The sequence below is a fragment of the Podarcis gaigeae genome (genome assembly GCF_964106915.1).
Source record: "Podarcis gaigeae genome assembly, chromosome: 15".
Taxonomy (NCBI): domain Eukaryota; kingdom Metazoa; phylum Chordata; class Lepidosauria; order Squamata; family Lacertidae; genus Podarcis; species Podarcis gaigeae.
Genome location: NC_139692.1, coordinates 24,089,357 through 24,104,469, shown reverse-complemented (window position 1 = coordinate 24,104,469; position 15,113 = coordinate 24,089,357). Strand labels below are relative to the sequence as shown.

The following is a 15,113-nucleotide window of genomic DNA, read 5'->3' as shown; positions in this document are numbered from 1 at the left end:
TGTTTTACATGGTTCCCCTCCCTGCCACCATCCCTAATTGTATATTGCGAACCTGAGACTTTATGGTGAAGGCCAGGTAAGAAACAGAATAAAAGAAATAAGACAGGAAGCTCTGCTGACATCAGTTTTGACTTATTTTCAGCAAACGTGTTTATTTAGGATCAGAATGCCCTTCTCTTTTTCCCCTCAACGTACATCCTGTTCCACATTTTAAATATGAGTTCTGCTTGGAAATCAAGCCTGTCATATCTAGTGGACTGTTCCTTTGGGATTCTGCTTGCTGAAAGGGGAAAGAGGGCAGGGAGGTTGTCTCAGCTAGAGAGCCTCTGGATTTTCCAACGTGCTTCATGTCACAACCATGAGTGTCACACCAAAAAGAGAGATGACAGACTGTTCTTTTGCATTAGCCTCTGCTTTTCATTCATTCAGAGGGAGGAAGATGGTCACAGTCACCCCAGATGTGCACCTTAATGAATGTCACAGACTGGCATTTCCAACCCCCCACCTATTATTTCCAACTGACAAAGAAAATACAACAGCACCAAGCAAGGTTGCAAAACCCATTTTGCATCTAGAAGCAGAAAATGCAAATGGCTTGCTCCCTCCCACTCATTAACATGGAGCACTAATTAACATTGGATGCAGTCCAGAGGGATGTTCTCTTGTGCAAGCCCTGTTAAAACAAACAGGAGCTACAAGGAAATTACCAAACAGATTTTCCACAACTCCCAGGCACTCTGCAAAATTAAAATCCCCTCTTCCGCAGGGTGCCAACTGATTGGAAGCAATGTAAGTCCTAGGGTGGCAGAACCCCTTGGCAAGTACTCAGAAGATTGGGCTGTTGATTTGGCAACAGAAATTGTAGCACTGTGGAGATGTTAAAGAAGAGGCTGGATAAAAAACAATCAGGGATGACTTAAGCCTTCCGGCGCAACAGGTTACACTTGATACCCTGCAGGGCCCTTCTAACTCTTAATATATTATGAGTCATCTCCAACATGGTAATAGAATTACAATGAATTCACACACCGTGATTTCACATGGCTCAGCAGCAAGGTGAAAATCAGAAGAACACAGGTACAGCGTGGGAAGAGGATAACTGTGATGCATTTATCGTGTTTAGCATTGCAGAAAGTATGTGCAACAAGGAGAATCATGAAGCAAGGCTGTCCTGGTGTCAGGCTAATATGTATGGAAGTAGTGGCACAGCGAAGCACCTTGCTGGAACCATTTTGTGGGCGAGGTGATTGCATGCTGCATTGTGTTGGCAGCAAGTGCCTTTGAGTCAAAGCGCTGTCCGCCCAGGATTGAGGGCATGGTGCTTATTGTGGACAGACATCAGGAGTCCAGATATGTTGGCATTAAGGCAGCAGGTATTTTTTTGTGTGGTGCGTGTGTATGTGTGTGTGAAGGTGGCAGGCATGCAGAAATATGCACAAAAATATATTCCCCCCCCCCATACATTTTCTTTCCCCACAGCTGGAATACTTACAGCAGCTATGGGTCAACCATTGTTGGTAAATGTGCCACAAATTAAGTCCATAGCACTGCTCTGTAGGATAGTGCCCAGAGCCGGCCCAGCCATTAGGCAGGGTGAGGCAATTGCTTCAGGTGGCAGAAGCCTCCCAGGCAGCACACCCATGGGTACTCCACCTGCTCTGCCACATTCACTGCTTGCGGAGAGGTTTCTCCACCATTGGCACCGATTTTGGGCAAGATTGCATCTGTTTGGGGTGAAATTTCACCCCATATTGGTTTGATTTTGCTCCAAATCAGCACCAATGGCAGTGCTGCTTCTCTGCCAGTGACAGATGCAGCACAATGTGTGGTGGCAGCAGAGGAGGGAGCAAGCACCATATTTTTCACTCTATAAGACGCACGAGATCACAAGACGCACCTAGTTTTTGGAGGAGGAAAACAAGAAAAAAATATTCTGAATCTCAGAAGCCAGAACAGCAAGAGGGATCGCTGCACAGTGAAAGCAGCAATCCCTCTTGCTGTTCTGGATTTTGGGATAGCTGTGCAGCCTGCATTCGCTCCATCAGACGCACACACATTTTCCCTTACTTTTTAGGAGGGATAAAGTGAGGCTTATAGAGCAAAAAATAAGGTAGGTAGGAGCAAGTAGGTGGTTATTCCACAGCCCACAGAAGCTGGGGTGGGGGGCAACAAACCTGCGTACAGATTAGAACATCCACTGGCCTGGGTATAGTGTGGGTCAAGCCTCCATTATTCCTTGTCTCTACTACACTTACTGCTGTCTGTTTTTCCAGACTCTGCAAATGACACCCACTAGTGGGGTACTGGGGACGCGGGTGGCGCTGTGGTGTAAACCACTGAGCCTGAGGCTTGCCAATCGGAAGGTCAACGGTTCGAATCCCCGCGCAGTCCCAGCTCCTGTCAACCTAGCAGTTCAAAAACACATCAAGTGCAAGTAGATAAATAGGTACACCTCCTGCAGGAAAGTAAATGGTGTTTCCATGCACTGCTCTGGTTTCACCAGAAGTGACTTAGTCATGCTGGCCACATGACTTAGAAAAACTGTCTGTGGACAAACGTCAACTCCCTCAGCCAGTAAAGCGAGATGAGCGCCACAACCCCAGAGTCATTCGCGACTGGACTTAACTGTCAGGGGTCCTTTACCTTTACCTTTTTACAAAGTCCACATATATATTATGGCACACATCACCATCCTCATAAATAGCAATAATAATGACAACAACGGCCCACCCTTGCTGCTAAGGTCCCAGGGTAGGTTACAATTAAAACACAATGTTAAAAACAGTTTAATACAACTTATAATCATGTAATTAAGGTGTGTCCTAAAAATATATATCTCAGGTGTCAAAAGCCAGGGTCAGGATGTGCATCTATAAAGAAGGTACCAGAGGCTCCTCTGTGGAGAGTTCCACAGCTTAGGGGGCACCACAGAGAAGACCCTCCCCAGGGCCACCACCAAGAGGGTCTTCACACAGCACATGGTTCACCTATGGAACTCACTCCCACAGGACGCAGTGATGGCCACCAACTTGGATGGCTGTAAAAGAGGATTGCACAAACTCATTGAAGATAACACTATGAAAGGCTACTAGCTCTGCCTCTACAGTTGGAGGCAGGATCCTTCGGCATACCAGTTGCTGGAAACCACAAAAGCAAAGAGTGCTTCTGCACTCAGGTCCTGTTTGCAGGCCTCCCATGGGTGCCTGGCTGGCCACTGGTCTGCAGAAAGCACAGTTCAAATTCACACCAGTTTTACGGCTTTCAGCACAAAAGAGCAATGTTGCCAGCATCAAGTCTGGTCTCTTCGGGCTTCCCCAAGCAAACAGACCAGGGCCTTGGTAAAAGGCTGAATGGTCTGGAAGCAGCCATTGAACACAAAGCCCAGCCATTGAACACAAAGCCACAGACTTCAGCTTCGCAGCCAAATAGCCTGGCTGCTTGGCTGCCATACCCTTTTCTATGGAAAAAAAACAGGTAAGTCTGTCTATTTTAGAAGTTAGTAAATATTCCCCTCTGTTAAGTTTTACAGTATTTTTTTCAGCTCCTTGTACTGATTTAGGTCACATTTACACCATACATTTAAAACACCACGATACCATTTTTTTCAATCAATCAATCAATCAATCAATCAATCAAATACCTTTATTGGCATCACAGTATAAAATGCTTCAAGTAATTGGAATAATTAAAAAGACAGGGGTGAAGCTATAAAGGGTTATAAGCTCACACTATGGTTGTGTGCATTTGGATATTCTGCTACGCCTTGTCTATTTCCTGTAAGGATAGTTCATTGGGAACACTTTTGGATAAAATTGTGGCTAAAAAGGAAGCTACTAAAGCAGTCATATCTTTGCCCCGATCTGTCAGGAGAAACCTTATTTGGCTTCTTCTCAGAGTTGTGGGCCGGAGGTCCAACATTTTGCTCAGCATCAGTTGGCAAGGTCATGATACCACTTTAGACAGCTTGGGAACTGACCAGTGGGCCTCTCTTTTAAAATTTCATTGATAATATACAAAGGGCTCGTCCACACCTCTGCTTGTCTCGTGCCTAGAAAGCACTGGTCCATAGCTCTGGGAGGGGAATAGGGACCTTCTAGCAACATTCAGCTCCCTGAACAAACTACAGCTCCCATAACTCTTCAGGAAAAACCATGGCTGTTTAAAGTGATATTATAGGACTTCAAATGTACAGTGTGAATGTGGCAATAGTGTGCTCTTTCCCTACACAGGCAACTCCCCTCAGCTTCTTTCTTCCATCTATGTAAACTTTTTTCCTACTTCTGTCATTCATTTACTCAGGGATGTCAGGGAACTGACATCAGAGCGAGAGGCGGAGGCAGGGCTCCAGAGCGATGCCGGAGAGGGGACCAGCAGGGGGGAAGGAATTCAGTGTAACACCAATAGAGAAGAGAGGGAGATGGAGGAATTGGTGACAGGGCTCCAAGACCCTTCACCCGAATCTAGTGGAGAGAGCGCTGGCACGCCCCTGCCTTCCCCTTACTTGCGCAGACGCGTTCCGCGCAGGGAACATAGGAGGAGACTGGGGGTCAAACAGCTTTTATGCTGGAAGAGGTTCAAGAAACGCCCACTAACGGATTCTGCAAGTGACTAACAGGTCAAGGAAGGCGAGCTCTGACCCTAAGCATGGTGGAGCAAGCAATCTAACTAAACCGAAGGCAATTTACGCACAAGTAACCCCACATAACCATTACAAGTGCCATTAGCAAAACAGCTCGGACCAGAAGGATCAAATGAGTATGCATCACACTGTGATACGTCTTGTCATGGACACATAGACTTTGACCTGACTGTACAGGACAGGTCCACTTATTTTAGGATTGAATCATATCCCATCTGTGGCAGCTTGCCAAATACATTCGGAAAAGGCTGCTGGGCCCAGGTGTTTACAAGTAACCCGTATTTCCATTGTGAAGCACCCACTCTTTGCTTTGTGCTTCCTTTTAGAGCTTGCATACGAATTATCATTGCTTGCCCCCATCTGAACTCTGAGCAGTCTGGAACAGAGTGATCTGACCACCCAATGCTAATAAGGGGGAAACTATCCCCAGCTTGCAGAATAAATGAACAGTATGGAGCAAGCAGCATGTTCTGCATGCAAAAATATATTACTGATGGGTTTGCCTCAGACCTCAAAAAGGGAAAGTGTTTTATATATTCATAGAGACTGCATGTCTTCCAGGAATCCCAACAAAGTGTGCTGCTGAATTTGCAAAACATTTTTACCCTACTCTAGATGAAATAGGAACAAGGAAGGAGAGGGGGCTGGAAACCATGCAAAAAACATTACTGAATTCATTAAAATGTTTGTTTCAGCTAAGAAGATCCATCTGTTCAGGTTTGCAAATTCCAACTGTACATACTCTTTATATTTAAAAAAAATGGCTCACTGTACTGCAAATGAGCATGTAGCTCACAGTAGAACATATATTTGATAGATTTTTCTGCATTGAAAGAAACCTTGAAAATTTCACCAAAGATTTGCTCAGTTGAATTTTGTGAACACTGCTCTATTGCATGGCTTGCCTTTTTAAAAAAAAAAAAAAAAAAAAACAGGGTTAAATGAGTTGACAGTGGAGGAGACAGGAACTAGGGAAGGAAAGATGTAGGTGTATGGCTTAGCTCTCTAACTCCCCCAGACAACAACTACTGGAAATCCTATCTTGATTTAAGAACTGAGACTTCAGCAGATGCTGGTTTCATGTTTTCTGAGTCACCCAACCTCCACACAAAAATTAGCCCCTTGACCCCTTTAACCAAAATACATCCTGCAGATGACACTGGATATAGCTCAGGTTCATGTATTTGCACATAGTTTTCTATATGCAGCCTGACATAGATCCTCAAAATACAGAAGCTCTGACCACAAGCTGGTGGTGGACGGAACAGGGAGTTGTTTTCTGACATCCATTTACAGACCCACCTTTCGCTGCCAGAATCACCATTGAGTTGCACAAGAGGAACACTTCATTGTGGCTATTTTTGCTATGTTTTCAGAGCACCGCAGGATGAAAGCTGCTATTCTTTTTTTTAAAAAAATCACTTTTTAATCCAAACCTTTCACTGTTGTATGCAAACTAAGCAGTATTTGCTTTAACGTGTGGCTTATTATGTTGATTGCTTTAATTACCTGAAAAAAAGATAGGGACATCCTATCCATTTTTGGGTGCAACACTATAAAGGCTCAAGTATAAAACATGAAACTCCATAAACTGTCTTTTGTCCTTTTCTTTAAAGGCACAGCTGAAATATTAACTAGACTATGGAAAGCTTGGTTTCTCAAGTCAGGACATTAGTGGGAGCAAGTCTTTTGCACCATTTACTTAAACGTTAAATGCAAGTATGCTTGTTTCCTGGTAATTTACCTGAGGACCAGACATTTGGTTACACCTGTTTCCTACAAGACCATCATCAGCAAACACATAAAAGTCAGTCATCCTACACCTTTTATTTATTTTATTTTTTTTGGCAGTAAGTCCATGTTAATAGCTTTACCACAACGTCTGGCAATAACTTTGAGGTTCCAGGAATAGACAAACATGTTAGATAAGACATTTGAACTACCACACGGGCACCTCTCAGATTAAACCATGCAAAAATATATATATATTGTCAAAATGATGCATGCTTTTTGGATTGTTGTTGTTTTTATAGCAAAAATAAAAACAAAAACAATTAAGTTATATACCTGGTTCCACAGCCAGGGGGTGGAGAGAGAACAGGTTCCAATCTCCCCAGTGTGAAAGAGGCACAATGCCAAGCTTGTATGTGGTCCCTAGGGATGCTAACTGGAATGCTTATAGTAACACTGAGAAGGCTTACCTTCTTCGGCTCTGAAAGGCACTCATTCATCCAGACAACCTGAGGGAGTCCTGTCAAAAATCCATCTAAAGGGGAACTCCTCACAGCAGCATCCCCCACTCCTCAGTTAAATCCCAGCCATGTGTGAAGAGAGTAGAAGATTCTCCAGCTGGATGCACAGATAAGGCTTGCAAAAGGAAGTTTTTGCTGTATGTAAGCCTGGATCTTCAAATGTGGAAAGCTCAAACCACAGGCTCCTGGTGGACAGATGAGTGAACCGTTTCTCTTAACATCCAGTAACACATCCACCTTTCACTGCCGAGAACACCCTCTGCCTCCATGAGAGCTCTTCATTTTCTTAACTCTTGGCTGGCTGAAGGATACAAGGAGGCAGCATGCCTGTGAGTGTGAGTCTCCCCATATTTTCCAGCACAAACACATTCAACTCGTCTCCCTCGATATCCTCTCCCCAGGATGCTGCAGCTTTTAGTAATGTGATCTGAGAAAAATAGCAACAATAAAGAGAGATTTAAAAGGGATCTGGCAGAGAACAGAGGCAGCCCTGCTGAACAGACCTACCAAGCTGTGACTGATAAGGTCTGGCTAGAAGGCTATTATTAGAAAGGTGCAAGCTAACAACCAAAATTCTCATCTTTTTTTCTTTTTTTAAAAATCTATTAGGCTTGAGGAGAGGAAGAAGGAAAGAGGAGGTGGCTGCATGCAATCCTGGAATGAGTGGGTGGGAACAGTGCATCTGGAACAAGCTCTTCTGTGAACAGTTTGTTTAAGGATCATGATGGCTCAGGTGTTTACTAACCTCAGCATGTGGGTAGCATTGGGGTGGGGGCGATGTTGATTAGATCTCTAGACACATGCAAAAATAAGGCTGCTCTTTCTGTTTCTATTGACCTTTCTGAGCTGCCCTGCTTATGAGTTTGCAGTTTGGCCATGCAGCAGAGTGGTTAGTAGGCTCAGTAGGCTGAGAAAGATCTGAATAGGTTACCTTACTCCTAGTTAATGATATTAGAGCCAGGAGGGGAGAATCATGTAGCATTTGTAGGACTGAACAGAAATCTAGTGTTCTGCTCACTGATTTTGCCTGCAATGTCCATTTTCGTTTTTTAATCTGATGTACTGTTTGTCATATGCACTCCTCCAAGCAGGTTATTTCAAAATAGTCCAACGGAAGACTCAACCACAGAGGCAGAGCTTAGCTATTGTGCCTATAATTTGTCCAGTCCTCCTTTAAAGCCATTCAAGTTGTTGGCCTTTGCTGCCTCCTGTGAGAGTGAGTTCCATAGTTTGACTATGTGCTGTGTGTAGCACTTTCTTTTATTTCCAGAGATCATCACACGTGTAGTTTAGATTCTTTCCTTTGGAGACTCCAGTATAATGATGTGAGCATTCCTTTTCAGCTAAAATGGCAAAGGCTTCCCAGTTTGCTAAATGTAAATACAGCCCAATCCAAAAGAGAGCAGAGTATTTCTTCTCTTCCAGAAGATGTACAACTTGAGAAGTCACATTTTGCCTCCCTGACCACATAGTTACTGGCATGAGAAGGAGTTGCACTTTAAAAAACAGATTGCCGTTTCTTTTGCATTTACAAATATATACAAAACCATGCCTTGTTCTTCAGCAGTTCCAGACCTGAGAGCTTTAATGCTGCCACCTTGGAACTAAAAAAAGCTCTTCACATTAGTTCAGTAACATTTACTTTTGGAAACTGAGAGTACCACATATTGACTGTGGTCACAGAAGAAAAGTAATTGCCTCTGGTTCTGCACCAGTGGGGGATGATTCTTACAGGGGAAAAGGAGATTGTTTAAACTGTGGCACTTTATTCCAAAGAGTCTGGAGAGCTGTATGATGCAGCATATATCTACCATCCAAGTGAGACATTTCATCACCGGCCACAATCTTGGGATGGCTTCCCCAGTGCCAGAATCTGATCACCTTGTAACAATTCTGCACTGTTCTGCCACTGCATAGTACCAGGTGCACACAGCTTCTGGTGAGATAGGGTTTGTGAGAAGTGGCAAAATGTGAGCTGATGGGTGCAATGGAATGCTGTGTCACCAACAAGAACACAGAGCCCTTTAGCTGAGTCCAGTCTCTCCTGGTTTCATGTATTGTTATTCAGGATGCAGCCACTGTAGTGCTTGGCTCACGCAATGAGAAGCATGAAAATATTTCCTGTATTTTTGTCTCACTTTTCAGACAAATATTGTTTTCAAAAGTAGCTTACACCAATTTTTAAAAAATGAGAGACAGGCTCAAACAAGAAATAAAAGGGAATGCAGAGAAGAAATATGTTAATTGGACAATGCTAGATTTATTATTGTTGTTGTTTAGTCGTTTAGTTGTGTCCGACTCTTCATGACCCCATGGACCAGAGCACGCCAGGCACTCCTGTCTTCCACTGCCTCCCGCAGTTTGGTCAAACTCATGTTCGTAGCTTTGAGAACACTGTCCAACCATCTCATCCTCTGACGTCCCCTTCTCCTTGTGCCCTCTATCTTTCCCAACATCAGGGTCTTTTCCAGGGAGTCTTCTCTTCTCATGAGGTGGCCAAAGTATTGGAGCCTCAGCTTCACAATCTGTCCTTACAGTGAGCACTCAAGGCTGATTTCCTTAAGAATGGAGAGGTTTGATCTTCTTGCAGTCCATGGGACTCTCAAGAGTCTCCTCCAACACTATAATTCAAAAGCGTCAATTCTTCTGCCTTCTTTATGGTCCAGCTCTCACTTCCATACATCACTACTGGGAAAACCATAGCTTTAACTATACAGACCTTTGTTGGCAAGGTGATGTCTCTGCTTTTTAATTTATTTAATTTTTAATTTTTAAGATTTATTATTATTACTTATTATTACATTTATGTCCCACCTTTTCTGCAAGGAGTTCAAGGTAGCATATACACATCTCTCCTCCTCCCTTATACCATCACAACAACCTTGTGAGATAGGTTAGGCTGAGAGAGAGATTGGCCCAAGATCACACCCAGTGGGCTTCATGGCTGACGGGATTCACACCCTGATTTCCCAATTCCTAGTTGGACACTTTAACCCAGACATAGACAAATGTGGCCCACCAGATGTTTTGGGACTACAACTCCCATCATCCCTGACAACTGGTCCTGTCAGCTAGGGATGATGGGAGTTGTAATCCCAAAACATCTGGAGGGCTGAGTTTGCCTATGCCTGCTTTAACCCCTGCATAGCATGGTTCTCAAAAAGATGGGTTACAACCAGGCACTTATATCTGGTTGAGACCAGGCTGGTCTTGCCTTGCTGGGGGTCTTGCTTGGGCAGAGGTGCTGCCACGGACCCAGAAGTCCTTGTCCATCTGGTAGGTGGCAGAGACCAGAATGTTCTTCATTTCACTTATTCAGTCCTAAGGCAACAGACATACTTGACAAATGCTCCTTATGGCAGTGACTGGTTAAACATCTGCTCTTTCTTTGGCCCATGGATGGAACCAGGTAGGTCTTGTGATCTTTTTCCTAAGAGGCAGGGGATACCATTTCCTATCAACCCTTGTTCCTCCAGCTGGTGTGATAGGTAAAAAGGGTGCTTCCTCTCACACCTGCAGTCCCCAAGCAATTGGCTATTGGAGGTGAGGCTGCACTGACATTGCTGTTTACTCTATTTATTAATTTCTTTTAACTGTTCATTCTTTGAACTGTTCATTACCGTATATGTGAGATTTTACATGATGTAAATGCCCCTTTCTGAAAACTAATGGAATATGGCACATGCTTGGTGCTCATTTACATTTTATTTGCTTCGGGCAAAAATCCATTTGCAGCCCTTTTTGCTTGTAAAATTGTGGGAGCAAAGTGACAAAAATTGGGGCAGAATACCAGCATGCAGTTATTTTCATGTCATTTTCATGGGGGAATCATGAATGGAGCTTGATCAAAATTATTTATTATTTCATAACAGGTAGATAGTTAAGAGCTTAGGCGGCTTCAGCGGTGGGTGCCTGGCACCCCCCAGAATTCGGCACCCAGGTGCCCCCCACCCCTTGCACCCCTTGGTAAAGATGGCCCTGGGGAGAAGCAAGAGACTCCTGGAGCTGCTCCATCTCTTGCTGATGAATGGGGTCAGGCTGGCCTTCTTCCCTTAACTGGGATATCCTTCCTGTTTCACCTTTTAAAATGATTTCCCATTTAACAGTGGGTGAAAATCACATAGCAGTAAGAGTCACCTAACATGATAACAAGAGATTGTCAAAAGGCACTTGTATTCAATAACGCTAAACCGGAGCCAATTCTAACAGCAAGGGGTCAACAGCAGATACACATATTCCATCACTGTTTAGCAGAGGTCAATTCTATTCAAGACAAGAAGAGAGTGCTTAATTAAATTATGTTTAATATTTACCTATTATTATTATTCTACAGAATCACATAATAAAGTGAGATTAAATACAGGGGAGAAATCTTTTATTGAGATAAGGTAAAGGTAAAGGTACCCCTGCCCGTACGGGCCAGTCTTGACAGACTCTAGGGTTGTGCGCTCATCTCACTCTAGAGGCCGGGAGCCAGCGCTGTCCGCAGACACTTCTGGGTTACATGGCCAGCGTGACAAAGCTGCTCTGGCAAACCGGCACCAGCGCAGCACACGGAAACGCTGTTTACCTTCCCGCTATAATGCGGTACCTATTTATCTACTTGCACTTAATTGTGCTTTCGAACTGCTAGGTGGGCAGGAGCTGGGACCGAACGACGGGAGCTCACCCCGCCGCGGGGATTCGAACCACCGACCATGCGATCGGCAAGTCCTAGGCACTGAGGTTTTACCCACAGTGCCACCTGCGTCCCTTTATTGAGATAGCTTGAACAAAAAGAAGATACTGACCACAAGGTGCATATGAATGAAAAATGGCTTCTGCCCAGTTTTAACTGTGTCTCATCAGGAAACATTGATTCCATTTTAAGAGCCAATTCAGACTTTTAAGTGGCACTCACAGTTGCAGAAGCCACACTGCCACTTATACAAGAGTGAAAGGAAGAAGTATAGCAACAAACAATTGGGAATGTATGGTGGAGATGTTCCAGGGAGGTGTGATTGACTGGGTGCTAACTGGGTGCTTGAAAACACATGCCTTGCCACCAATATAGTTTATGGCTGCAGGAAACAAAGCTTGACATCCCTATGAGGTGCTAATTGACTCCAAATGACAATCTTATCACCAGTTGTGAGAATATCTTCAGGGTCTGTCATCCTCCACAGTGGAGAATAAGAATAAATATACAGCACTCTTATATATAGCTTGTTTAGGTGGCCTCTTATGACTACTGTCAGTTCAACAACGCAGACAACGTTGGGTTCACTGGTAGAAGCAATAAAGGGCTAAATATGAAGCAGTTTTCTTTTCATGCATCATTTTGCTTTGTCCTGTTGGCAACTATCTTGGGATAGATATAATATGGGACCCCTCCTTATGCCCTTTATACAGCGCATTCCTGATTATTTCTGCTCATGATGCTATGGGAGCAGTCACACGTGATCTTGCTTTCAATACTGTTTCAGCCTGCAAAGGTTTTGGTTAGTTACACTGCTTTTTATATCACACATGTTCCCGGTTTCATTTTGCCCTGTGTTTCTAGCACACAGAAATGATGTGGTAGCATAATTGGGGGAGCATCGCAGAACAAACCAAAGCAGAATAAACCCACCACTCACCTGCTTTTACTGTGCCAATAATATTTTGCAGGGTATCCCTACAATAAACCACCAGTCTGAAGGGGCCCAGCGTAATCTCCGAAGTTTGTTGTTTTGCTTTGCCGCAGACACATTTTTTTCTGTCTTAGGTTTTTGTTTTTTAAAAAATAATGTGTATCTGCAACAGTGCATTGTGTAAACAGTTTAAAAATACTAGAGTTCAGTTTGTAAAACCACACCAAACAAAGAAACTTTTCTTTAAAACATTAACGAAATAGTTACATCAGAAATCAATTTAAGTACATTACGACAAAAAGGCATGTATAATAGGAAGAGGAGGTGGCAGTGGTGGAAATTGGGCTTTATTTATATGTATGAAGAATAGTGACCAGCTTTCCACAAACCGATCTGCTAGTAATCCGCATAAATTCCTCACAATAGGCAGGGGCGCCGACTTATAAAAAATATTGGGGGGGCCCATACTGGGGTCCTGCCCCGGGAAGTTTTATAAGATCCGCTCCCGGCCCGTTGCTGCTGCTGCTGCCCGCCTCGTGGCCCCCTCACCAGCTGAGGGAGGGAGAGAGACCGAGAAGGAGAGAGATGCGTGGTGGGCAAGGCAAGTGCCCGCCTCGCCTCCCACCGCCCCTCGTGCCGGCCGCCCCCTCCCCTCCCTTCCCCGCGCGCGTGCGCTCGCTCGCCCTCCTCACCCCAGCTCTTGGCCGTTCGCCCCAGGAACTCGCCGCTGTTGGGGTTGTAGATGAACCTCCGCCACTCGGCCATAGACTGGCTGAAGGGCTTCTCCTCCTCCTTGGCCATAGCGCGAGAGAGAGAGAGAGAGAGAGGCTGGAAAGAGAGAGGGAGCTCGGCGGTTCGCGGGCGGCGGTTTTTCCCCTGCCGAAACAACAGCGGCTCCTCAGAACCGCTAAGTAACTCTCCCTCAGGCGCCCGGCGGGAGAGCAGAAGAGAGGAAAAGGAAAGAGGGGCTGGGCCAGTCGCACGCACCGAGCAAAACTACTCGCGCCGCCTCTTTTACTACCGTAATAATTATTTGTTTTAACTCATTACTGAATGTATTTTAAAAGGTAACTATCATCAAACAAGGAAAATAAAAAATACCAACATAATTTTGTGATTTTACAAAGCATAATATAACTACCGTATTTTTCGCTCTATAACACGCACCTGACCATAACACGCACATCGTTTTTAGAGGAGGAAAACAAGGGGAAAAAACATTCTGAATGAAACAGTGGATGTATCATTTTTGTGCTTCATGCTGTGGCCACAGACATGTGATCTGATGGTGAATTTGGGGTGACCCAATGCAAAAATCCTGAGGATCCATGTGGATCCATGTTTTGTAACCACGTTTTTGCACCATTGCAGCCCCAGGCAACAGTGGGTGCGTGATTTTGGGGGGGCAGGCTGTAGCCATGGACATGCTATGTGCTCTGATGGTGAATTTGGGCTGACCCAATGCAAAGATCCTGAGGATCCATGTGGATCCATGTTTTGTAACCACGTTTTTGCACCACTGCAGCCCCAGGCAACAGTGGGTGCGTGATTTTGGGGGGCAGGCTGTAGCCATGGACATGCTATGTGCTCTGATGGTGAATTTGGACTGACCCAATGCAAAGATCCTGAGGATCCATGTGGATCCATGTTTTGTAACCACGTTTTTGCACCATTGCAGCCCCAGGCAACAGTGGGTGCGTGATTTGGGGGGGGCAGGCTGTAGCCATGGACATGCTATGTGCTCTGATGGTGAATTTGGGCTGACCCAATGCAAAGATCCTGAGGATCCATGTGGATCCATGTTTTGTAACCACGTTTTTGCACCATTGCAGCCCCAGGGAACAGTGGGTGCGTGATTTTGGGGGGGCAGGCTGTAGCCATGGACATGCTATGTGCTCTGATGGTGAATTTGGGCTGACCCAATGCAAAGATTCTGAGGATCCATGTGGATCCATGCTTTTTAACCACATTTTTGCACCATTGCAGCCCCAGGCAACAGTGGGTGCGTGATTTTTGGGGGGCAGGCTGTAGCCATGGACATGCTATGTGATCTGATGGTGAATTTGGGCTGACCCAATGCAAAGATCCTGAGGATCCATGTGGATCCATGCTTTTTAACCACATTTTAAGTGGGGAGGGAAGGAAAAACACAGAAGGGACACGGAGCAGGAGAGGGGTGTGCAGAGAAGCAGCTGGCTAAGAATGCAGGAGAGGGGTATAACAGGAGGAGGGAGGAAAGGAAGGCAAAAGTTTTCCCTCACCTACCCACCCAAGTCAGCCAGCTCGCGCTCTCTCTCTCGCTCTCTCTCTCTCCCTCCTGCACGGAGCACAGAGACACACTCTGCTTTCCCTCTGCCTGGAGGGGAGGGGCTTTCCCTGCTCTTTGTTCCGTTTGAGCAAACACAGCAAGGAAACAGAGCAGGGTGGGCAGTAAGACCCTGAGGCAGAATGCCGGAAAAATACGGTAATAATTTTCTTAAATTATTGGGGGGGCGGAGCCCCCCCAAACGAATTTTTGAGGGGGCTCGGGCCCCCTCAGGCCCCATGGAGTCGGCGCCTATGACAATAGGTCAAAGCACACTAGGCTGTGGCCCCAGTGCAGACTGGCTT

At 45.1% G+C, this 15,113-nt stretch overlaps 1 protein-coding gene across 1 annotated transcript in view; it reads right to left on the bottom strand.

Annotated features, from left to right (window-relative positions):
* GRAMD1B (GRAM domain containing 1B) overlaps positions 1-7,225 on the bottom strand; it is a 212,365-nt gene extending 205,140 nt beyond the window's left edge. Inside the window, exon 1 of the mRNA XM_083713961.1 lies at positions 6,841-7,225. Coding sequence (XP_083570087.1) covers positions 6,841-6,866 — 26 coding nt within the window. The 5' untranslated portion in view covers positions 6,867-7,225. The remainder of the gene's footprint in view (positions 1-6,840) is intronic.
* Between the last annotated feature and the right edge of the window lie 7,888 nt (positions 7,226-15,113).